Consider the following 26,955-nt stretch of genomic DNA (forward strand, 5'->3'; position numbering starts at 1 on the left):
TTATGCTTGCTTGAAAATTTTATTGACACAACTGTTTGGTCCCAACACACAAAACAGCACTTGAGCCACAAAAGAAAGTGTCCAAACAAAGTAGACAGCTAAGAAAAGAATTTTTTCTTCTCCCTCCCATTCCAAGAAAAAGATAGTGCATAAATTGAGGGCTTCAGTGACATTTTTTTTTTAAACAGACATGAATCTGAAGTAGTACATTTAATTGTTAAATTAAAGAATTTCATGGTTGTAACGCTTTTAAATCTGTAAGTCACATCATTCATTTAACCCTTTGGATAAAAAAATATATTGCAATTCAATTAGCTATTTTGTTACACTATGAACACAACTTCTCAAAAGTATTATTCTATTACTTTCAAACAGCGATTTCATCAGAATCACACACGAATCCAGAAGGGATATGCTGACCTCCGTAAGCGGCATCACCACCACACTCACTTTGACAAATACCATGTTTTCCTCTGATGCAAAAACCTGTTTTTCTTTAGTACTCCAGATGACTTGTAGCTGCATCTCATGAAAATATCGTTTCAGGTTGGTCTTTTCTCCAATGCATGTTCTTCTGGAACAAAGATCTAGACTGATCAGTGTTAACTTTATCAAACTTAAGGTGAAAGCAGATGTTCTTGCATTTAACTCATTAAAAGCATTCCCAGAAAGCTTACTTCTAAATTTCTCTTTCTATGGCAATATGTCTGTAGAGGTTTACCAAGGACTCAAAATACTGTGCCATAATGCTCAGAAAAACTTCCAAGTGTTTCTCTGCATTCACAATGGCTATAAGTTCACTACTGGTAATACTTGCCTAAGTTTAAAAGATTTTATAACAAAATCTGACTAGTAAAATTCTGTCTATAGCCATTATTCAGTGACATTTCCTGTTGCTGGCTGAGAAATGAGAGCCTGTGTTCCATCTCTTGTATATTACAATAGAACGCACCTAAAAATATTCAGTTGGCCAGTGGAAAACTTCTAGTATAGGTTCTTTCAATACTACAAGCATTTTGTTTTGCTGCCTGGCAAATACAACCCATTGTAAATGCCATGGTTACCCAGAATGGGTATAACATCTCATCCACTGGACATTTCTGCTAACTAGAGTTAAGGTCATCCACTGACTTAACCTCTCTTCCAAAGCCGGCCCTTTCAAAAGCCAACACAAGATACCACAAACTGAAAAAAGCTTCCAACACTAGGAGTAAGTTTTAGAATAAAAACAGACAGAGCTAAAAGACAGCACATCAAAGAATAAGCTTCCCATTTACTGAACATGCTTAAAAATAGAAAACAAGGTTAAGCAGAACAACCTTAGCATTTCCACATGTAGTTAGAACTTCCCTTACAGGTGGAAATAGCATCCATACCTTCCATCACAAAACACTTTAATAAGACCTACTCGATTATCTGTAACTTATGCATTAAATGCATATTTCAGAAATATCAGAATCTTTCTAACTTCATTTCTAGACACAGTAAAATGGGTGTGTCTGTATCTTAAACTCACAACACCAAGACAGTCTTTTCCTTAACCAAATCCATGCCAGACTGGAACTAAATATAAAAGGGAAGCTTAAAGCATCAGTGTCCTAGAAAGCTCCTAAATGGAACTGAAAACTACAGAAAACATTTAAAACAAGTTTTACAAAAAAATCCACATAATCTTCTACAGACATCTTTAGACAAAAGAATATCCAGTGCAGTTACAAGTCATCTGAAAGGTCAGAGACAAATTTCTCCTCTGGAGTACAATCAACTCTCTTACTCTTGTCATTTCAGGTCAGCAAGTTAAAATTTCTCAACAGGCTTTTGAAAGACAGATCATGCATTTTATTAATACTGTCTGAAACAATACCAGTAAGCAACAGCCTATAGAATACAATATGCTACGTGTATGATTACACCACCAACAAGGCTTAGAGAAAATAAAATCTGTTCCATTTTAGTTGAATTAATGTTTTGCTTTTACTGAACACACATTTATGAAAAACTGTAAAATTTAAGAATAATTTAACGAATGCCAGACTTTTTTCAAAATAATAGAAAATATCTGCTCTGCTAACAGCTGTGTTCAGTGTAAAAGGAACAAAATCTTCACAGAACACATTAAATACAAATTAATTCTTCTAGGCCTTTCATTAAAATACATAAGGGCTAGCAAATAGCTTTTCTTTGTGCAGAGTCCATAGCTATTTGTCTTTCACACTAAAAGGAAAAAGTTAAAGCTTGGTTACGGGTGCAAGTGAAAAGTTTGCTGCCAATTTCACCTTGTTTTTGTGTTGCTTTTTGGCTGGGCTGTCCATTGCTTCCTTGTTTATTTGGGTTTCAGAGGACTGACAGGGAGGCACCGAAGCATTCTCCGTGGCATTAGATACCACAGAACCAGAGGTCAATTTTTCTTGAGCTGTGGTAACAATTCTTTGTTTTTCTTCTTCTGTTAAAATCATTATCTCTAAAATAAATAAGACAACTCAATTTATTGATGCTCTGTTCTTGAAAAATAAAGAATATTTCTCTAGTAATAGGCAATAAAATATTTAAAATAACTTGTCAGGCTGATTTGAAGCCAGAAGATGCATCAATGCTCACCTCTGCAGCTGTTGTGATGTTTGTTCCTGGCTTTGTCTGTATCATGTACTATTTAGAAGGTTTAATTTAGTTCTCACACATCAAGTCTCTCAGTGCTCAGAAAAGCACTATAAAATTACTGTGGTGAAAAGGTTGCTATAAGTTGGCAAAATGCAATTTTAAAGGTGGATAAGGTCCCCATAAAATTCACCTCAGACAACTACAGCAGCATACTTGCAGTCAGTACTCAAGAGTTTCTGATGGAAGCCAGCTGCATTTCTAACACATCCCACTGTGCAACATATACATATGTCTTTAAATGGAACTTTATATAATCAACCATTTATGTGATGCTTTATTTTCCAAGTTGTACGAGTCATCACCCATAAGTAATACAACTTAGACAAGCAAGCTCTTACCAGAGAGAGGTGCAGGGCGTTCCTCAAACTGAATGAGGTCTGCAGACTCAAGAACCACCGGATCAGGTCTCAGCTGTGGGGATGGGAGGCAGGAAGGAACTGGCTCACACAAGAGGTCAACAGGAGATGTGTTCGTGAGGCAAAGAAGTTCTTGCTCAGTTTGGTTAGAAGCTACAAAAATAAAGGGAACATCTTTCAAAGTATCTGTAAACTGTGAAGGTGTCACTATTTCAGAGCTGGTAAATGTAAAGTCTTCAGATGCAATTCTGAGCGTTTGAGAGCTATGCTGTATTTGAAATACTAATATCAAACTAATTTAATTAATGCTAAGTAACCTCGCATTCATTCAAGAGTTACTTTGCTGGCTAGCTAAGTACAATACAGCAGACAAAGCGGTAGTGTGTTAAACCTTCTGCTTGCCTTATACTTACACAGCCTTATAGTAAAATCTGGTATTTGACAAACCTGAGTAATAAAATAAGAGCTGAGAAAACAAGTTCTACAGGAACAAGTCTTCAACACAGAAGGGCAGACAATTTCCCTGCAGATGTGCCAATATCCTATCAACTACTTATGTACCACGATCTAACACATTTACATGTAAAAATTAAGCTGAAAGTTTCAAAATGAAGTGACTTGCCCTTATTAAAAGGGACAAGCCTAGACTTCGTAAATAACTCAAGAACTATTCCACAAGTTCTCCAACCTGCAGGTAGTCAAAGAACTGGAGACCACAGCAAGATACGAACCATTTCCCAGATGTTTTTATTTGGAGACAGACTTATACTAACAGGGCTGCCACTATTATTTGCAAATAAGTAACAACACAAAATCAACATAAAAACACCACAAACGAGCACTATATTCTCATCAGAATACAGGAGACACTCCTAGCAGAAACTGCTACTGACCATCTTTTCTCATTAGCTTTATATTTAAGTTTCCACTAAAATCCATGGGAAACAGTACTCTAGCAGCTAAATATGTATATATATATATACTGACAGTTGAGGACAGGAGATGCCCTTGCCAAGAGGACACATGACTAACTATGTACCTGGGGAGAAGTTCAACAGCTTTCAAAGCCATAAAGCATTTCTACGGAAGTTCATGTTGACTAACTCACACAGCTTTCCCCATGCTGCTTTGATTACTCCCCTAAGATAACACATTTATTATATAAATCAATTTTGCATTACCATTGCTAGGTGTTCCTAGACTTAGTTCCATTGATGAAGTGGATCCTGGGGTCTCCATAATATGTCCATTATTGTCAGCAAGTTGACTTCCATGATCATCCACATAATCAGCAGGGGGAAAACTAGGTGAGCTAAAACGAGCTACAAAAAGGCAAGTTCATTTGGTTCATTTACTCAAGTCACCTCTTAAAGAAAAAGGAAGCTAAGATACTGCTCAAAATTGAAATGGCTTACTTTTCATATCATTCTTTAGTACCACAATTCTCTTATGGCCATGTCCTTTAATCCAGACCACCTATAGAGGAAAAAAAAAAGCAGAATTAAACATCATCACACACTAAGCACAAAGCCTAAAACAGCTTCCTTGCTGCCTTTCATCTAGCCTTACACTGACATTATTTCTAAAAGTAAACTAAATGTTGCTAATTTGTACTACACTACTTAAGTAAAAGCTTTATCTCAAAATAATTGATGCCAAAGGCAAACTACAGTGCTAGAAAATGTATTCGCTATATATTAACAAAACTGTGTTAAAACATGGAGTTGCAAAATTCCATTTTGTCACTCTCCAGGAAGATTAATTTACTTAACAGAAAGCTTACAGTCATAAACTGGGTCACACATTATCCTAGAGCACTGAGGACATGTGGATGACAAGATGCCACCACAGCAAAATTCCACTATGTAGCATTTCTGACAAGTTCCCACCGTTCTTCACTCCTAAAAATCAATAACCTACCCTGTTCAAAGTGAAGTTTCAGTACTGTACAGTCATTCATTCCTTTGAGACAGAAATCAATTATCTCACTTGATAAAGATACCAAGGATGTTTGCGGCCTCACCAGGAACAGTTAAGCAAAATTTGACCAAAACATGTAAACACATTTTCATTTTCTTATTACACAGTACAGATTTCTCAGAAGCTATTAAAAATACTACTAGTATAAGCCTCCTTGGATTAGGTAATTATTCCAGTAATTCATACCAATTAACAGAACCACTGTGTTACTATTTTTAATCCATGCAGAAATTTCAATGTAATTATGCAAAACAGTTTTTCACACCTGTGGAATTGCTCCCAAAAGCTCTTCTAAATTATTGCATCCATATACTTTAGGTTGCAGCACTTCTCCTGTGTATTTGCTATATGCTACTGGGAACTCATGAAGAAAAATCTGCTGATAATGGTAGGTGTGAAGTAAGGACCTTACATTCTTTGCAAACATATACAGATTTGTAAGCTTCACATATTCTTCTGCTCCGCCATTGGTAAAAACCTGTTGGAAAAAGAAAAGATACAGAATCAGAGTGTATACTTCCATACTCTCTAGTCACTGTGTCTTCCCAAAGGACGAAACACAGCAGAAAGGAAAAAGAGCACGGATACCTCAACCAAGTAAGGCAGACTCTTCAGGAGTTCAGTTAAGGTCATAAATCCATATTCACAAGGATTAAGTGAAGTACTATGGGTAGTTTCATAATGCTGTTTAAGCTGTTCAACAGAGAGAAAGGATGTTCCATCCCAGGACATTAACAAGACCAGCAATTGGGCAGTCAGAGTCCGCAGAGATTTTCTATTTATCAGCTGAATTTGCTTGCCAGACTCTGTTTCAACAACCTAGAAAAGTGAGTTGGGAATAAAGTTAGGGACAGGGAAGAAATTAATTTATAAGTAAGTTGTGTAGCTCTGTTTTGTTTGAGCACAGCTGTATCTAATATCACATACCAACATCCAACATGCCCCTAGCCAAAAGCACAGCAGATAAGAGCTTTACATGGAAAAATTTACTTGAATTTACAAAAGCTGTGTAGCAGTTTCTGTCCACAATAGTAGACGTGATTTCACTCTTTGTTCCAAGACAGCTGTACCTGACTCAGCTCCAGCCTGAACACCAGCTGCTACATTAACAGAACTGGAGCAACTAAACCAGTACGCCCACATCCACATAGATGTAAACCTTTCTTTTCTGCTGACATATAAGATCATCTATGTCTTTACATTCAGAGTCAAAGCCTCAAACCATAGATCAAAAAAAAATGAGGAATATAAAACATTAGGAGACTGATAACTACTACAGTTACCAGGAAATTATGACTTTTACACAAAAGTCAGGTAGGAAAAAAACCAATGTGTATTGTTGAAGTACTATAATACAATCTTTTACTTATTTGCTAAATAAGCATGAGTTTTCCGAGAAAGTTGAAAAGTTACAAAAGAACAAAGCGAACACCATAGGAATGTAGAAGCTACATTTAAAATCCCTTTTGAATTCTGCTCCCCTCCCAACTTAATGGAATATTGTCTTTAGAGTACAATATTAAGCACACTGTGACCTGTAATTTGAGACAGGAAATTCCTTAACACAACATTACATATCTTTTAGAGGGATAAACTACGAAGATAAAGGACTACCTTTACAACGTGGCAAAGTTTTTGCATCAAAGCTGGAACTGAGCTAACGTCATAGTCATGAAGACGCAGTGTGTATCCAAATGTTTTACTGTACTCCGTCAGTAAATCAGCCATCATAAGGCAGTTGTCCTTCTGAGACCGCAGCAGTTTAACAAACTGGGCAGCAACTGCTTTGACTTGTTCCACCTCTGTGAGCGTGAGAATTTTCTCCTCCCCACATTCCAATACCTACAAAACAGAAGTTACACTTTGTTACAGTAATTTACCTAGTCTGGATGAAAAAAGTGTAATCTGCAACTAAAATTGAGTGCTTGCAAGCATGCTACGTAGCAGGGCTCAGCTATCTCAAAAGGTATCTATATAGCAAGCAAGACTATGTAATTTCTTAAATACAACAAAAAAGGCAATTAAGTAGTTATTAACCTTTTTTAAAGCAATTTTAACACAACTTTAATGAAACTTAGCTCTAATTTTGATGCACTGAATTTTGTAAACAATTCCATTTAGAAAACTTGAATTTGTTAACAAAGTTAACTTGAATATGCTAAAAACCTTGGGCAATTTTACCAAATTAGATATATCAAAGACTTTCTTAAACACAGCTGTCTAACGTTCAGATGCACAGTTTATAACTCATGCTAAAGTTAGTGAGAAACATAACCCCTGCTGAAACAGTTGCACAGATCTCAGAAAAATGCTTTAGTACAGTTTAGGAATTTAGAACTTACAAGTAAGACATCTGGTATGGCTTCAAAAAGTTCAAGTAGTTTTGTAAAACCATAGTAAGCAAGTTTGCACTGACGACCAAAGTGGTGGTGATAAGAAGGAATAAATCTATTGAAGGGCATTCGAAAATGGGGTTGGTGGCGCAATAAGTCTACTACCTCCTTAGAAAATTGTTTGGTTCTTTCAATTTCTTCTTGCGTACGTTCTAAAATTAAAAAACAAAGCAAGAGCTATGTACCAGCACACTTGTAAAATGCAACAGAATATAATAAGAAAATATGGTGATTGATTTTCAATCACCATATCACTTAATCATATACCACACCAAGTCACTATTTTCCTTCTTCTACTACTGAAGACTTTTACTAAGCTTACATGTTTAAAGTCAAAACTATTCAGGTGATCAGCACCTTAGAAAATATTAAACAGATAAATATGTTTGCATTTTTGCTGTGTGGAAACTACACACTCCAATAATTCCACAGAAAGTTTAACTATATGTAGAAATGGTAACATTATTTTGGTTTGCCACCTGCTTTGCTATGTTCCATTATAAAAGTGCCTAGAATGACAAATTCTTCATTTGATAGAAGTTCATTGCTTAGTTATGAAGGCAGAAACATAGTTATCAAAATATCCAAGTCATTCCTATATACTCTAGTTAGTGCAGTTTTAAAACAGTCAAAGAATAATTTCATTGGCAACAGTAAAAGTGTACATAAACATACCTCTTTTGGGAATACAAATTACCATTTCATTGTCTTGCTGTGACAAACAGATGGTGGTATCTGGAATTTCTGAAATAATGTCAGCCAGTTCACAGACTCCATACTCAGTAACATCCCAGTCCTTAGAGAAACACCTGAAAGTTTTGGGAAATTGCATTATACTAGTATGCTGTATAGGCAAAAGAAATGTGTAAGTTGAGAGAATAAGCCTCAAATCCTAAAAAAGCATCATTTTTATATGGACAAAAATACTAGCATGTGAAACAAAGGGGAAAGCTATTCTTAATTCAAGTTATCTGTCCACACTAACTAAAAAAATGAGAAAATATAATATTATACAGCTTCATATGGCTATACTTTCAGTCTGTATTTGCTTAATAGTTACAGAAATATGCTCTTTTTAAACAAGATTAGGTCTCAACAGAAGGCAAAGACCGTACCCTGGAAAATGCCATATCAAGGTTCACAATACTATGTAATATATCATAAGGTATTTTACTCTCCCTGCCTCCCCGACAGGAAACCTCTCAGAAGCAGGAACGCTTCACATATATTCTTATCCAATAAGTGGCCAGACATGACCACAATGCACATTTAGTAGATATAGAAACAGCCAATGATGTAATTTTTGCCAATAGTGGAAATACAAGTAGAAGGGCGCACACCCAAAAAGGAACTGTTGGCACATGCAGCACAGTAGCACACACGCAAAGACAGACCACATGTAGCACTAAGATGCTATGGTTTCCTCAACACACAGTAAGTACTACTTTGTCTTCATACTAAGGAAAGCACCATATTTTGTTCTGCAAAGAACCCACACCCCTACCTTTTTACCATGCTAGAACAGAATGTTCTTCCTGGCATAGCAAGACAGGCATTACTCCTCAGTTTTGCACTATTGCTAGATCCAGTTAAAGTTGTAAGAGTATCTATTGACAATCAGTCTATTTATTTTGTATTTCCCTGCAAAGAAAGCCTAACACTGAAGTTTCCCTTTATTGTTCATGTTAATGTGCCATGACCTGCTTGCTTAAATCCAACCTTGCAGTCATGGCTTCAAAGAGAATTAATGAAAGACAATAAACCATTTCAAACTCCAATAAAGTTAAATGAACCTAGTGCTAAAGGAAGCAGTAAAGTCTGCCAGAGAACTTTTAATTTTTGTTTTCATTAGAAGTTTGAACTTCCACATGACAATGCAGAGGCAATATAGTTGCCACAGTTTTGTACTAAGATTTAAAGCACTGACTTCTCCTCCTCTAGGTTTTAAAACCACTGTTGACAGACATGCCCTGCACAGCTGTTCTTCATTCATTAAAGATAACTTACCAGTGATAAGCCTGTAAGAATTCTCTCACAATAACTTGCTTACTGGCCTGGGATTTGAGAAGCTTCAGTAAGTCTTGAGTAAAGCGCTTCACTTGAGCTCTGTGCGTTAGAGTTAACAAGCGTTTGGAACCCATACCAAGAATCTGAAAGAAAATTCTACATGATCACTCATATCTAGCATCCTATAAATTCTTTTACAAGATATTTAGAAGTCAGTTCTAGTACAGGTAGGCTAGAAATGAAGGATATAATAGAGACAGCATTTGGAAAGGCAGCCTCATGGGCCCATATGCTTTCTGTATTATGGGGTATGTCATCAAGAAATTAAATGTTTACTCCATGAGTGCTATTGCAACTGTTGCACATTTGTATTGGTTATTTTCAAATTCTAGGAAAAACTGGTGTTCAAAGTAGCAAGCTGATGTGACCACAGTGTTTCTTTTTTTGGTAACATAACCACACAACTTATTTCACACGGAAATCCTTCCAGTCACAAGCTACACATCACAGCGTAACTTCACAGCACTCAGCATTTGCTGCGTTCTTATGACAAACAGCACAAAACTTTTTACCCAAGCACTAGCCACAGGCTAAAAAAAAAATCTTCAAACTTTACCCCAGAGGCTTAGATTAAATAAGAATAAAGAGCTAATTCCCACAGAAGTTGTTTTGGAAGGGTGGGGACAATAAAAACAAAACAAAAACATCTCAAAAAAGACAACAATTACACTCCAACGTTCAGTTAACCATCTCTTTCAAGGTGGATATAGCATCTATTATATAACAGTTGAAGACAGAAGAACAATTCTCCACATTAAAAGGACCAGTGCCATATAACTCACCTGCAGTACATGAGGCACTGCTTCCAGCAGCTCCATTAATTTGGAATACCCGTAGTCAGACACACGGCATTGTTTTGCAAAGTGATGATGGTACGTTGGGATGAATTTACTGACAGGTATGACGCAGGACGGTTGGCTTTTAAGTAGATCTATCACTTCTCTACTGAACTGAATAAGTTGTGGATTACCTACAGGGCTCTTAGAACGTAGAAGCCAAGGATCTAAAAAAATAAAATCAAATAATATTACTGAACCTTTCACTAATATTCTTCCACTGAACACTGCACATTATTCAGCACAGGCTAGAGCACAGGAAAAAAAGAGAAGGAACATTCAGGCTAAAAACTTCACAAAAAGTTTAACATTGATACAAGATATTTACTTTATGCTACCCTTAATTCTTTACCAGAAAGATTAGGTCAGAGAAAAGATTTTAAATAGAAATATTTACCTGTAGTAGGAGGTGGTGGTTTGTTATGTATCCATTTAATAACTTTAATACCATTTTGGGCAGTGGCAATGTTAACTCCAGGAACACAGGTAATTAGATGCTCTAAAGCAACACCGCCCTGGCCTTCTGGCACTATTTCAAGATCATTGAATTCTGACATGTAACAATCAGGAAAACTTTGGAAGGAAAAAAAAAGCTTCCATTAAAAACTAAAATACAGCTATAACAATTGTCCTAAAAAAAATCCTCATTTTGAGACACTTCCTGACCAACAGGCTTCAACAGCTTACTAACACATTACAGAAGTCCTCATAAAAAGCATATGTAAAATAAGTGTCTTTTTTCCTCAATAAGAGATCAAAGTAGTAATTTCATAAGGCACTTATTTGCTCTAAAGTATACCACCAAGAACTGGAGTTTTTTTATGCGACAGGTAGTTTCAGAGCATTACAAGACCCACCAATGAAGTTTTAAATATTTAACCTATCAGCCCATATACTAAAAGCTGAAATTAAAATACCTTACCTTAGTAAAGGCACAGTACCCTCATGTGTCTGTAGAAGACTATGAACTTGCGGAGCAAATGTCTTCAGAGACAAAATCACAAAAGGAATTCTATAAGAATCTGGATCAAACTCATGCTCACTGTAAAAACAAAAGATTGAAGTTTATATGCTCATTCTACATATAGCTTTAGCATAGCATGCCTGTGCTCACATACACACCCATAGTAAACATTACACTATATGCATACGATATACTGCTACCAGCTGACAATACAACTACATACAACCACAATCAACTTCCATTTTTTCTTTTTCACAAAAATCCAAACAGCTACAGCAAATTTCTAGAAGACAAGAGACATTTAGCAGCCCATATTTTTATCATCATTACATTAAAATTTTTAAATTAAATTTTAGCACCACATACCAGGCAGTTAACAGTGAACACCTATTAACTGCTCTAGTAGCACAACCTGGCTGCTGTTGAATAAAACAAAAAACTTAATAGATGCTTCAGGAAATCTTCAACCCAGTGTGAATCACTTACTAAATGTAGCTGGAGGATAAAGAATGATCATTTCCAGCTACAATTATGTAATAAAATTCAAGCTAATAGAAATCTCTAGTATGTATAACTTTCCTATATAACCAGAGGAAGGTAGAGTACCCTTTCAGCTTCTGCTTAAGGGGTATTCAATCTTGGCAATTGTGCTAGAATAAAATAATCTTATCCAAACAGTCTGATCCATGAGAACTGCCTAGAAAATTCACCTTGCCCTTTCATTATTTTCTGCCTGACTTATTCTTGTAAACATATAAACAGTGACTGGAGCACACTATATGAACATATATACCTCAACTTGAATATACCTATTTAAATATTTTGTAAGATTTTGTAGTATTTTATACAGAGCTTACATAAAGTCTTTATTCAGGCAATGCTGCTTACAAACAGGCTCATGATATTCCAACTCTTCAAATATTATAGGACTACAGTTTGCTGATGAGCCATCATGTGACTGTGAAGATCCTAAAGGACTCTGCCGGGCTTGGCTGCTGGATAGAAGGCACACCAGCCTCCCACTTCCTTGGTCACGGATTGCCACAGTATCCGTTAGTTTATACAAGTCTGATACAATTAACTTATGCCCAAATCTAAAAAGGAAAAAAGTGAAATAATACACATTATATACACAGCTAGAGAATGCAGTAACCTGCATTTTTCTTTTAATAAACAGGAATATGTGAGAAACTATTCTTGCATACTATTAAGGTAACTGATCTATTCATGCCAATATAAAAAACTGTAGTAAAATACTGGAAGTATAACCCTCTAAGAAAAGCCATTATTAGAGTCATTGCCTCTGGATAGATAATATACTGCAACATGTTACAATGAAAAACCCAAAACATTCCATTCTGTTACTTTCTATAATTCACTGTAAGCAACCACCCAAGATCAGATTCTTTTTAGAAGTAGTGGAGGAAAAAACCAAACAACTGCAAACTTACTTTTTTTCATAGATTTCTGTGAATTTGAACACAGGCAGACAACAAGCTGGTGCATCTTGCAGAATGGACATAGTTTCTGAGCTATAAAAGAAGTTTTGTAACATTAGCACAAAATTAACCTGTTAGTATTAGAAACAGGTAGTCTCCAGCCCAAATTGGTGAGATGCAGTTTCTGAACTATAAAATTGCATTCCCTTCCATCCCAGCATTACAAAAGTTGACGCTTCAGATCAGGGAGTACAAGCAGTAACATTACTGCTAACTCATCTAGGTAATAGCTCTGAAGGAACCGCATCATTCATGGGTGGTAGCAAGATTTTGAGCATCTATAAAATGCAACAGTAAAACTGTAGTATTAGAGGTCACCAGCCTGATCTTTTTATTAAGAATTTTGAGCAGGGATAAACTAAAATGCAAGAATGAAATAAAGTTGTAAAGTAGTACATAACTGTAGCATACCCTATAGTCCAAGCTATTTTCACCGTAGCTTTCTGTGAAAAAATTAAGACAACTTTTTTCCTAATGATTTCTTTCACTACAGGAAAAAATGAAACAGAAAATACTTGAGTTCTCACTAGCACCAGCACTTTAGTTCTATCATCCTCCATGTAGAAAACTGAGATCAAAGAAATACCAACAACATTTAAACTGGGTATCCCATCCTTAAAGAGAGAATTCATGTGTGCTTTCTTGGAGAAAAGAAGAAATAAAGATGCCAAGTGTAATCTTAACTCAGTTGCACAAACTAAGTTGTTGAGGTTTATCAGTATAAGAGAGTAGTGGTGAAACTAACAGATCTAGTCTCTTCAGATGCAACTTAATAAGCAATGTAAAAATCTTAAGTGAAAACTGTTGTATTTAACATATTCATCAGGTCATAAGACAGATTTCACTTTATATCCCTATCACTCCTTTGGTTGATATTTTAAGTCATTTTTCAGCTACTAAATACATGCCATAACAATTAAGTGCCAAAGTGCTTACTACCTTAGGAGAGAGAGTGATTTATTTGCAGCTCCTGTTGCTAACGAGACCTGGATCCTTTTACTGCCAATTTTGTATCTGTGAAGATTGTTAACAGCACTGATTGCTTCTTGCAGATTTTCCATCTGAATTGTAGCCTTCAACTGGTAGTCTGTATGAGGGCTGAGCTCTACACTTTTTACCTGAAAGGAAGAAAACATCTTATACATTTATCACAAAATATTAACCCAAGGCAAGCCAACACAAGAGTAGCACAGTCTTGCTTTGGCCAAGAGCTGAATACAACACAAAAGGGAACCAAGTATGATGAACCATGGCCAACAGGACAACGCAAACAAGAACTGAGTGCAATGAGCCTTGGCCAAGGCAAGACCATGATACTCCTTTAACACAAGCATCATCTTCCCATGCAGAAGACTATGCCAGAAGAATGTCACCTACAGATCAGACAGAAATAAGACCGCTACAGAAACGACCTCTCCTTTCATAGTTGTTTCTTACTGATTCACACTCGTCTATTTTTGATCACTTCTCATTCAAAATAAACTCAGTTTTTACTGTGATGTTTAAGATAACATTAGGAATTCAGCTTTACAGTTTAAAAAGGTCATGCATGGAAGGACTTAGGCTTTAGCTGTATGACTAATGAGCCACTTACTAAGAATTTCATATACAAAACTTCAGAATACCAGATCTGTGAAGACCACATGCAAATTAAGAACCTAGTGCAAGTGATGATCTGGTCTTTCTACAGGAAAAACACAATACTTCCTTTCAACAAAGTTTAAAAGTCCATGTTTGGATAGCTTTCTATTCCTACTTGCTTAAAGCTAGAACACAAACATGTCCATAAATACATAAACAGGAATTATTTAAAAAAATAAGATTAAATAAAGGTATTTTAGTATTTACCTTGCCATGTCTTGAGAAAATTTCATGTAAGTTTTGCTGCAACTCTTTTCTGGACAATCTGTAATCTATATTGCTGATCTGAATGTCTGCACCATTTGCAAAAGGATCAGGGCAGTCTGTACTGCTGGTATGATTTACTACATTAAATGTGAGTGGAGATGATCTATTTGAGAGGTTTGGAGACATACTCCTGGGTAAAAGAAAAACATTTATGAGCTGAAGTAGCTATTGCACAATTCTGATACATACATCTCAAAATTAATCAAAAAGTAAGACACACATCACATGTAAATAAAGGACTTTGAAGGTATTTTCCTAGTACATGCAGGCAGACAAAACAAATTTCACCACAAACAAAACATCATAACAAGAAAAGTACTTCCTATGAGAAAAGAGGAAATAATTTGCGTTATGTTTCAACATCACCCAATTTAATAATATATTTGACACCAAGTCTTTTACTATCTTAACACATTGAAAAGGCCAAGCTCATTCACCTGATTTTAATAATTGGGAAAGGCCACATATTTAAGTCTGAGAATTTAATAGGCCTGGATAAATTTCTACTGGGAACATCCAAGGCACTGAAAAGAGGAGTATCATGTCTATAATACCTCTGAAGTTTTTTCACAAGCTTTAAAGTTTGCAGGAAACAAAGTTCAATAAGTTTCTGAAAAAGAGTTTACTTCATCTTAAATTTACATCCACCCTCTGTTAGCTGTTATGCAGCACCACCACAGTTTCCTTTTGCCTCCACACAGATCACTATATTAAAGCAATGTGCTTAGCATACACAATTCCATACACAGCTGTTCATAATCAGCGTATCATTTCACCTCCCAAATAATCCACAGACACTTACCGAGATGACCAGCAACTCTGAGACATGAGTAAAGGACTGAGTTGTCTTGAGGCCGTCAACTTACTGAAAGCAGAGGGATAGCTGACCTGAAATACAGTTTCATCTTTATCTTTATCTACAGGGGAATTGGTAACACTCCTGGAAGCAGAGGTCTCTTTTCTATTTACAAATATATATAAGAAAAAGAAAACACATTATGTTGCAGAATTCACATTTAAAATATATGGCTAACATTGATGTCTATTTTCAAACATACTTCTGACTACTTTTACAGGATGCTTCTCCCATTCCAGTTTTTTTCATTGCCAAAGACACAGGAATTGCTGCATTAGAGTTACTCTGAGGAGAAGGAATTTGTTCTTTTAAATGTTCTTGCTGGTTTTCAATATTTCTATTGATGGTCTTTGATTCAAGGCGGCACAGCTCCTGTAGAAAACAGAAGAAAGGTCAGCATAAAAGCACTAGACATTCCTTGCCAGAGGCTTTCCTTGTTATGGAAACCTAGATAACTGACAAATTTTTCTTTAATAGCATTCTCATTGGTGCTTCATAACCAGGAATATTTGATTTTCTGACAGTTTACTATTTTCTGTCCCAATTAGTTGAAATGTTTTTGCTACGCTGTAGATCTACCCTAGTTTTCCTTAAAACTAGCAGAAGCTGATGACTCTAGATATTATACTCAACACCAGTACAAAACTCAAAACTGGCCTTGGATTCAAGACTCAATAAGTACTGGCAGTATTTCCAAATCAAGGAAAAAGGCAGCAGGGAGGGGCAAAAAATCCAACCCTCAAATTCAGTGTCTACTTTCCAAGCAGATGAATACAGCTCTCATTCAGGAATGTCACTATACATTATAGTTTTTCACTAAATACAATTAACAAGTTAAAGCTGTAACACACAATTCCCAGAACATGAAGAAAAGCAAGAATACTAAACAAGGTAGAACAACAGTACCTGTAAACTTTTAACATTTGTGGGTTTGATGATAGATCCATGAATTGGGAATCCTCTCCCAGCAGAGCCTTTGGTACCACAAGACTGATCACTTGAGTCTTTGTTGAGGAGGCACAGCTTTGTGTTCTTGTTAATTTTCTTGGGAGACTTCACCTTTTCAGTTCCCACAAAGCTGGAGCTTTTTGTTTCATTAAGTTCTTTGTTTTTGGGAGTAAAAGACACTACAATCCTGTTACCAAAAACGTCTTCATTTTCCATTCGCTTCCGAGCCCGTTCAGCACTTTCTTGATTTAAAAAACGGAGAATTGCACTGCTTCCAGAAATGCTCAGCACTTTCCCTCCACAGTTGTCTGACAAACGCCTGAGTCTATTGCTGACACTTTTGCTGTCTCTGTTTGTTGGCAGATTATAAACGTATAATAGTGTATGGCATGCCTGTTTAAATGGAGTAAGATTTTAAGTTTTATTATGTCAGAATACCCTCTTGTTCAAAACCAGTATTTTTACATTGCTTCTGGTGACACATGCTCTCCCCCTGCACCCACCCCCTGGCCTTCTTTTTGCAGCATTTGATTTGGAAGACTCCCATACCAAGGCAGATCCTCAAACTTCCATGTCCAATATAATTTAAAGTTAGAAGAGACTACAGACGCCGTGACCAATGGATCAATACCTAATTGCTTCTCAAGCTAAGAAAGCATCACTGTTTGCAACCCAAGAATTCTATATATTCTACACATGCATGTGAACACATAGTTCAGGAAGTTATTTCAAAGAAAAGGTCTGAGTGCTGTTCAAAGCACACATTCACGTGGTAGTAACTGAAATACAAGCAATGGTGAAATATGCATCAGACAGAACATCATCATGACATCATCATGTCTCACCATAAAACACACACATAATTTCAGCCTGCTCTCCTAAATTAGAAAAAGAGGTTAACACTGAAATATCTATTGCATTAAGAATTAAAATCCTTACTGGCATTTTCAGCGGTAACCTTGGTGGCAAGTCTGAAATAAATTCTTCAAAACAAATAAGCTCATGAGCATGATGTAAAAGTGCTTCTGAAGCTTGGTTCTTATGTACCAAAATGATCCGAAAACCATGTCGATGTCTCAGGTCACTGAGTTCCAAAGCAAAGTTTACATCCGCTGGAAAAAAGTTACAATGGACAGGAGAACACATGAAAAGGCTAAAAAACCTCCACACAGGCCTCACTTGACAAGTTCTATTTATCACTGAATTTCCAATAAAAGAGCACAAACAGCTACAAGGCTTCTCAATAGACACGATTTAAATCATGTTCAATCTCATAGACAAGGGCTTCCTTTTAATAGCAGCTTCTAGCTATTTATCAGCATTTGACTGGTACTGTATACTTCTGTACAAACATCTGTTTAGCTTCGAGAGAAACCCAAGGCAACACACCAATTAAATAGTTGAGTGGCTTGCATATTTAACTGTATAGGAAGCTGCTACAAGAATAAACAACAAATCAAATACATTTTGCTCAAAACATTCTGAAAGATTACTATAAGGAAGACTCAATGAGTTTTACTTTATTAGCTTCCTGTTGAAGCTGTCTACCTACTGACACTCAAGAAGACATCGGATTCCAATGCTGATTTAACTAAGCCAAGTTCTCATCTTACAGTGCCTACTTTTCCCTTCTTGCCACTGACATCATTAGGAATTCTTGAGAAATTCAGTTAAAGCCAATTCTAAATGCAACCCTTGGATAGCAGAATAGCGTCATATGCAAAAGTATGACCGAAGAGAGGAACTGAATTTTGTACTATAGATACCACAAACACTTACTTGACACAAGAACCACAGTGGCAGGTGCAGCATGTGTATCAGCAAATCTCCTAAGACTCTGTCTGAGTTTGTCATCAGCAGCATTCTTTGCTGTAGCATTGATGTGTGCAACAGTCACCTGTGGAAATACAAATATATGCTCTAGAGAAAAGCTTGAATTTGAACTATGTTGCTTAAATTTAATTTTTTAAGAAATTAACATAAATACAAGCTTTCACGTGCACCTTTTATTTAGATAAATTAATACACACATGCATTAAATACAACATGTATGGATCCCAAACTGTTCTAATGAGCAACGAACTTCAACCCTAGCTGTTCAACAAAGTCTTAGGGATGACTTCTGCTATTCTGCTGTGTTAAAGATCACAATTTACATGCTTTGCATTCTCTAAGAGTATATGCTGCTACCTTAAAAACATTCCATAAACCCTCATTTGAAATGGAGGGGTGACAAACATAGCAAGTACTCACTATCATTTTATTTTACCTCACATAAGCAGATAAACTGTCAACCTGTTATCATATCTGCAATTTAGGGGGTGGGAAGGGAATTTCTGACTTAGAAACCTGCACAAAAAGTAAAAGAAATACCAAGAAACAAAAGGTATTGATGGAAAAAATAAGTAGCATTAAAGGTGCCCCAATCAATACCACTAATTTACATGTGTAGTCACTAATCAGCACAGTATTCACTAACAAAAATAAAGTTGAGTTCACAGAATCAGATCTTTTAGGTCAATTATTTAGTCACAGATTTGAAAATGTCACCACTGCTTATTACTGGATGAAACCAAAATCCTCTATGAACACTAAAGCTAAAGATAAATCAGTAATTTACATATAACAGAATGCAGTTTCAGTTTTTAAAAGTATCACACCAGGAAAGTTCAGCATTAAAGACCCCCACCCATAAACTAATTATAAGCTCATGCACTTAAAACCACAGAAGCTAACACAAAGCTTTAGGTAAACAGGAATCACTATTAGCACATGCTGAGTACACAAATTCAAGCAACAACACCGAGTAGATGCTGTTTTGATACCTGGCAGTTGTTTAGCTCCTGAATAACTTCTTTATTTTCTTTACTAATGTCACACACACAGATGAATTCTGCCTCTCTGTGACCTTTAAAAAACTTTTCCCGAATCCTCTGTACAACTGCTATAGCTGAACGGCCAGTGGGAACTGAACAGTTTTCAATATCCCAGAAGACTCCAATGGGGGGCAAGTTTTCCAGCACTTGGCCTGTTATTGCAACTTCCGGAGACCCTGTAGAGGTTTAACAACACAGCTCATTTTAATCTCCAAATACTAAAAATGTTAAACTTAAAATAATGTAAACTTTGCATATGAGAAGCTCTATGTTTTAGACAACAACATGCCTGGGAGTGCAAGTTCAGTTTTATTTTCTTAAGGAATCTTAAATCAGGTGTTTTCAAAGTTTCCCCTTAAGGGAGAAACTTAATACCTCAGATCAGTCTTAAACAGAAAATTCATCACTGTTAAGTTATGATAAAGATGCAAGACAACTTCAGCTTTAAACTCTCAAACAAGTAACATTTTTAAAAGAAACAACTATCAAATGCTGAGGTGGCATGTGCCATTAAAACTGTCTCAAGTTGTGTCACTGTCAAACTAAACTCAGCAGGTGCTATATCAGTAACAGAAGTGAAACATGAAAGCTGTTCACATTTACAGTGTGCATTAAATAAAGAATTTAAATAAAACCATATGAGATTACCAATATAGTGACTGTGATTATAAGAAATTAGGGTAGTATGGAACAAACACAAAGGCATCCTACAGTTCAGGAGAACAAGGTTAAGAGTTTTTGCTATTACAGACTAAGAAGCACAAATAAAGTTCCCATCGTTTCAGCACTGAATATCTATTTAATTTTGCATCAACATTATATATTCCATCCCCACAAAAAAACTTGAAAAGAAACTTAAGAAGTGACACAGAATCCTCACAGGTCAAAAACAAGCTAAGAATTAAAATTAGCTGAGAATATAAAATTAAACACCACTGACAAATATGTTTGTTTGGGTATCTGTTTACTAGTTACTCTTCTACTGGTTTCACTGGAATTGCATTTTGTAAGGACACTTAACAGGGTGCTGGATCTTAAAAACAGGTGTAATCTTAAAGAGACAGTAAAACCATCCAATTTCTTATTCTTCCATGATTTTTTTTTACTTTTATAACTTTCATACTAACTATGATCTCATAATTGAAGTAGTACTAACACTGTAGAAAGACCACGTAACTATTTCACACAGTATTTTCCTCTCAAGAACACCGAAAAAAGCTATATTCTAATTATAAACATTACATCTTTACTGTGTATGAAGTGACAATAGACACTAAACTAACAAGATGCTTTTCAAGGTCTGGCTGAAGATAATTTCTTCATACACCACCAGAACAAAATAGTTCAAGTCCTTAGAACTTCTTTTTCTAGTTCTTAAAATGGTAAAAAATATAATAGTAGAAAAATCAAAACTCTATGCAAACAAAACAATAAGTTGACTAGGTAGTCAAAACAGGTAAATCCAAGTTATGACTTTTCAAGCCGTTTAACTGCTTAGTCTTCTATGATTTTACAGAAGTCACCAATTTAAGAGAACCCTTCATGTGCAACAGTATTTAAGGACAATATCCACTAAGTGCAAGTTTCAAACAAATGTGGTTTACCATATTTCTGCGGTGATTTGCCAAGGCTGCTCGCCAGTAGCAAACTCTTCTCATTTCCTGTTCCTTTGGTTCCACAGCCATTACATATTGGGATAGGAACAGGTGCAGTCTGTGCACTTGGAGGAGGAATATTTGGCCAGATTTTAGCAGCATCAACTAGGCTGTTTCTGGTTGGCTGTTGGGACAATTTTTCAAAACACATGTTCATTTATTATACATTATTAGCACATACTATTCCACACTAAAAACACTCAGTTTCCCTTCTGTAATAAGTATAAGTTCAGACATACTTTGCAAAGTTAATTAACAACAGTATTACTGCACGAAGGAAGCTTCTGTCCTGGAGTCTTTCCTAGCATACTTAGCTCTCAATTTCCAAACATAAGGGAAGATTCTGCTGAACTCTGCATATCAAGACATGCCATCTTTAAGAAATACTGATATGTGTTGCAAAAAAACAGACCTAGCATGTGAAATCAACACAATTAAGAGTAGGAGGTTGAATCACCTCCCTCCTCCCAAAAACAGCAGGGAATTCAGTATGTTTGGAATTACAACCATCTAGTTTATTGAAATGAAGACATTTCACTTTGACATTGGACACTCAAGTTTGGAAGTTTAAGTAACACATCTTGTGAAGTTGAGTATATTATTTCACTTGAATTTCCTATTAAAATTCAAGCACTGTTTTAATCAGTTCTAAAGTATTGGCATTGAAGTATAAACTACAAGTTTGGGAAGGTTGAACTAAGACCTAGCAAACCAAACCAAAACTAGAATATCCTCATAGCATCAGGCATTTCATCTGACTTAGAAATGTATCTTTACTGATCAGCTGCTCAAGGATACATGTTAACTGTTGTTAGCCTTTTCTCAGAGTCACTTCTACAGAACATTTTAATTGGAGCTGTCAAGAAGAGAGAAGTGTCTTTCAAATCCAGTCAAAATTCTGCTTGAGTACATTACAGATACCCTGTAAGCTAAACGATGTGATAGCCTCTCTTGTCTTCCTACCAAACTGAGTGTTACCTCAGAAGAGAGATCATCTCCAAAAAGGATATCTGGTACATCACCAACTAGGAGGATGCAAGCTGCAACCCATGGAAGCTGATGTTTTGCTCAAGTAACATTATTTCAACATTAACCATATACCAAGCTTAATGAATGAGAAGTGCGATGCATACAAACCTTGCTTAAGCAGTCACTGCAGTAGTGAGAGCCCTTTAAACAAACTGAAGGTGCCATGTTTAGGTGCAAAGGGTTGGCGCACACACGCGATGTTAGCTCCGACTGTGCAATATGCTCATCCAAATGGCCTGCAGCCCCACTTGTGAATTCAGAACAAGGAAAATAGCCAGAAGATGTGCAGCTCTGAAGGGCTGGAAACTGATGCAGTTTGTGCACATTACCATGACAGGACTGGAAATGGAGTTTTCCACAACAGGGCAGATGTTGACAGGAAGATACACTGTTTTCTACGCACATGCCAGGGAACTCACTCGCAATGCCTGCCAAATTGCTTCTAGATGGAGGGTTCTTCAGTGAAGATGCAGACTGATAAGCAAATCCTGACCCTACTTGACAAGTAATCGTCCCAGTGCTTTTTGAGTCTAATATTGTGCCAGAGTGAATCAAGTTACCACCACCACCATGCATTTGTGGAGTACAAGAAGAGTCAGAGCCATGAGCACAGCAGCTTACTTTCGGGCCAGGTGAAAGCTGTATTTGCTGTTGCTGAAGAGGATGAACATCAGGAAGCGGTACTGCTGGGAACAGTTTAGAGCCAGCATTATGAGGAGATGAAGCATCCTTCAATTCTGCAGCAGCTTTCTTGTTCTCCATGTAATCTTTCTGGAAAATGAAAGCTCAGTTACATTCAGATACATAAATGAACCAACAATTTTCTAGTATAAACAAGCACATTATTAGGCTGTTACAATTTTGATAGATATTTTGAAATAGATTGATAGAAATTGATAGAAAATTTGAAAAGTGTTATCTTTATGATTACTATTACCTCACTGTCTGAACATGTAAAATATTAAAAGAAACATTCCAATTGTGTGCCAGCCTGAGATACATTGGTATCAGTGGACTTTGGAAGCAACAAAACCAAAAAGCTATAAACCAAATAGCAATGGGTCTGTAAAACAGAAATTGAAAAGCAGAAAACTGTTAGGCTAAGGTTGAGAGATATTCTGCAAGTGAAAAGCAAAAAAAAAAAGAAGATTTACTTCTTTTAAGAGCAAACATAGATGGATGCAATATGAAGTAAAAAAGTCCCACAGTTTGGAGGTACACAAGTAATCACCTTTTATTTTGAATAAAGACTTTAAAATTGTATTTAAGTTTTAGAAGTAATGCATTAAAATACTAAGACTTTAAAAATTAGAAATTATATCAAGCAGGTAAACTAACAGAGGACAAAGCAGACTAAGTTTTCACAGCTATATAAGTGCTTTTTGCCTACTCTGATTCAAGATATCAAGATGTACAGACATAAAGGCATAGACAGAAATACAGGGTTTTTTAAAACAGCAGCAGTGAAAACTAAGCAAGGTTACGAGAAGCAACAGAACAGTCAAGGTCAGTAGAGCTAACCTGCACACAACACACTACTCCAGAGCTTTAGGCCAGTACTTTAGAAAATCTTTTACTTTCCAAATTGAATTTAATGCATTTCCTACTATACAGTAATGAAAAATTGATTACCCAAGTTCAAAATCATTCCTCTCTACCTGATGCCACATCTTACGAACTGAAGATACACTCTGCCAAAAATCTGTCTGGAACTGGTTTACATGATAGATTCCAGAATTTATGGCAGCTCCCTTCCTAACCCTTAACATATAAGAACAGCAACACAACAAGATACATACTTATGTTTCCCATGTGTCTTTTACTGAAAGTCAGATTCAATGAGTGTTACTTAACAGCTGGAGCTGGCTTGCTCAAGTCATTGTGCTGTACTATTCCTTCTATCCCTGAGCACTTTGCATCTTAAATATGTAGAATCATATACAGTTACAGAACAGGACCATTTAAAGAAATGGAAACAAGGAAAAATTAGACATTCATGAAGAACAGTATCCACAATTGCTCTAACTAGTATATAATAATAATTTGGAAAATTCTGAATTTGCCTCCAAACTGATAAAAATCTGGAAGCATGAAGACTAATCCTCTACTCTTCAGCAATAACTTCATAGAGCTTCCAAGAAGCTGCCTTATATACTTTTTAAGCAGTCAGTTGTATTATTCCAAACAGACCTGCAGAGAGTAAAGCCCTATCAAGCAAAGCAACTTGCCTGCTTTCACCAACACTGATGAGAGAACTGTGAACACAACTAAAAACCTTAAATTCCCAGGCAGATTTTGTACTCACCATGGTAACTGCTCTCTCCTTATTCTCCTCTCCCCATTCACCCCCTTTAGTCAGCAATAACTGCTGTTAGTTATACCACTCTGTACCAGGATATCAACTATGCTTTTAGTAAAGCAATGAATTACCGTTTCTGCACTGCAAGGCAAAGACTTTTCAGCAGCAGAAAAGCAATTAGAAAGCTTCCAGAGCCATGGTTTAGCATCATTCTCTTGCCACTGAAGCCATCCGAATGATCTATTGCAGAGGTTCTCTGTCCTGTGTTCTTCCATCATACAACCAAGCAAAAAGGTTCAACATTCTTTCATCCCCTCTTCCTTTCATTCTTCCCACCTGCAAAAAAGAAAAAATGCTTTAAATAACTTTTAAGCTAAGACCACCATGGTTTTTCTCTGTCCTATGAATTCCACTACTGTTAGATCACTGAACCTGCATTATTTATGTTAAATTTAATTATGCATATGGGACATGACCTTGACTATTCCTGTTTAGTACAGGAATATTTCTCACAACCTGCAGCACAGGTGAGGTATTCTGACGAAAACAAGTCCTTAGCACTAGCTACAGAGCACCAGAAATGCATTGCTGCTGATATGAAATAACTCCCCAAAACTCTCAGGGCATTCTCCTGGTAAGAGAATCCAGTAGGTAGGTTTTTAAGAACAGCTCATCAGTAAATACAAAAGAGGTGCAACTGAACTCAGCTGAAAGAAGTAAACTGCCTATTCATTGTTCTTCCATTGGTTAACAAAACTATATATACCTGTGTTAAACACACAGCATTTAGTATTTAAACAGAGCTTTAAGTTACAAAAGTTATTTACAAATACTTCTAATAATTCTCAAGCTGCCCCCACAGCACACCACATCATTTTGCTTCTTTGTCATTCTGTAAAGCTAAACAAGTTGTTTAAGACCCAACCACATTGTGACAGAAAAACTGTGATTAGCAGGTGAAGTCTTCCTGCCCTCCAGCTACATACTGCATCATTAGACTACACTCCTTCAATTCTTTTGCATTTAATGTTAAACGCAATAACCATAGAATACATTCCATAGCATTACATTTGCCCCAGTGTTATTTTTAATCACAAAAAAATTTGATTTTTTTTTTGAAAGCAAAAATGTTTATTCACATGAACCCTTAGTACCCCAAAATTATGTTGTATAAAATGTTAAGTTAATCAAGTTCTGCAACTCTTGAGAATGCCGCTTTTAAAAGTGTCTGGTGGCACCAAGTTGTTTAGGAATTGAAGCGGTAGCTGAAAAAAAAGCGTTAAAAGTTGTGTTAACTACGTGTGTCCGCGCTTTGCCCTCTGCGGCTCGCAGCTCCCTGGGCGCTTCCAGCCCGGCCTGGCCCACAGCTGGGGGGCGACGGCGAGGCCAGACCCCCCCTCCCCCAGCCCCAGACGAAGAGCCCCAGCGCGCCCCAAGGCACTGCCGGGCAAATGGCCGCTCCCGCCCGCCGGTGGCGCCGGGCCCAGACCGTTATGCCGCTCCGCCTGGGGGACAGGCTGCTCCCCGCGAGGGGCGCGGGCCCCGTCCCCGCCCGGCCGCGGCGTTCCACCAGGGCCTCCCCACTGCCGTAGGGCGGTGGAAGCTGCCCCGGGCCATCAGAAGCCGGCGGGCCCAGCTTAGGGCTGCTCTGCCCCTGCCCGCCGCGCCTTACCTGAGCCGCCCCCGGCGCCGTCGTCCCTCACATGCCGCCGCGGCCCCTCACACCCCTTTGTTGTCCTCCCTCCTCCCTCTCTGCTCTTTCTACCGTCAAGCGAGACTGAGCGCCGGAAACCAGCCCGCTGCCGCAAAGACAGCTGTCGTAACGTTCCCCTCCCTCCTCCTCCTGGGCGCGCAGCGGGCCAGTCCCGGCGGGGAGCGGTGGCTTTTGAACCTTCCCCAGCGCCGGGGCTTTCCTCGGCGTGTGGGCCGGGGCGGGGCCGGGCCGGGCGACACCCCGACCCGGGGTTAAAGGGGCTGCGGGAGTGCGCGTGCCTAGCTGGAGGGTGCCTGGGGCTGCCCTGAGGGGATGAGGGCGGTACCTGAGGGGATGAGGGAGGCCCCGCTCAAGGACAGCTGGGGCCCTCCCCGGTGGGACCACTGAGCACCACCCCTGTTCCCCCTTACACCGGGACCCCCCACCTTACGCCCAGAGTGGGGGTCTCGGTCTGGGCACGCCTGAGCTCTGGCTCGGTGCGAGTCGCCCCGGAGGGGTCTCTGGGAGGGCCCGTGGAGGGGCCTGGTCTCCCAACAGGAGCCCAGGCAGGTGTGCTCGCTACTCAGGCATGTGGTGGGAATTGCCGCGGCATTGAACTAGCATCTTATAGGTAATAATTTTTGACGCCTTGTGCAGAATTTAAGCTTTAGCTTAGAACATTTTTTTTTGCACACACAGAAAAAAAATCATGTTTGCTAGGGACCAGTTTTAACCGGTTCTAAGAACCGGTTACCTTGAAGGCAGTATATAGTCCTAAGCCCAAGGAGAGCAGCTAAATGTCAGTACTGTTCAGAAATCTGCTGTTTGCTTATTTTAGCAGAAGCGTCTGACCTCTCTGTACCGTCCTTCTCTGGGTCACTTTAGGCATTGTTAGCTGTATATAAATTCTCTAAGTAAGATATATAAAGCTCAAATAT

At 37.6% G+C, this 26,955-nt stretch overlaps 1 protein-coding gene across 3 annotated transcripts; it reads right to left on the minus strand.

Moving 5' to 3' along the window:
- On the minus strand, window positions 1-26,096 carry MARF1 (meiosis regulator and mRNA stability factor 1). Of its 3 annotated transcripts, XM_063343810.1 has the most exons (27): window positions 25,997-26,096; window positions 24,456-24,660; window positions 22,134-22,796; window positions 20,946-21,120; window positions 19,291-19,517; window positions 18,245-18,362; window positions 17,405-17,577; window positions 16,424-16,858; window positions 15,720-15,889; window positions 15,464-15,622; window positions 14,602-14,791; window positions 13,693-13,871; window positions 12,706-12,786; window positions 12,112-12,348; window positions 11,213-11,332; window positions 10,688-10,863; window positions 10,237-10,457; window positions 9,395-9,537; window positions 8,063-8,196; window positions 7,337-7,539; window positions 6,609-6,836; window positions 5,583-5,813; window positions 5,260-5,472; window positions 4,430-4,490; window positions 4,196-4,336; window positions 2,997-3,167; window positions 1-2,461 (listed from the first exon to the last, which is right to left on the minus strand). In XM_063343810.1, exons 2-27 carry the CDS (start codon window positions 24,600-24,602, stop codon window positions 2,229-2,231), a joined length of 5,229 nt encoding a protein of 1,742 aa, XP_063199880.1. In that variant the 5' UTR covers window positions 24,603-24,660; window positions 25,997-26,096; the 3' UTR covers window positions 1-2,228. The 3 variants fall into 3 exon arrangements, with proteins under 3 accessions (XP_063199880.1, XP_063199881.1, XP_063199882.1); XM_063343811.1 differs by lacking the exon at window positions 4,196-4,336; XM_063343812.1 differs by lacking the exon at window positions 25,997-26,096 and having other exon boundaries at window positions 22,134-22,792; window positions 24,456-24,575.
- Between the last annotated feature and the right edge of the window lie 859 nt (window positions 26,097-26,955).

Source organism: Chroicocephalus ridibundus, chromosome 8 (assembly GCF_963924245.1).
Source record: "Chroicocephalus ridibundus chromosome 8, bChrRid1.1, whole genome shotgun sequence".
Lineage (NCBI taxonomy): Eukaryota > Metazoa > Chordata > Aves > Charadriiformes > Laridae > Chroicocephalus > Chroicocephalus ridibundus.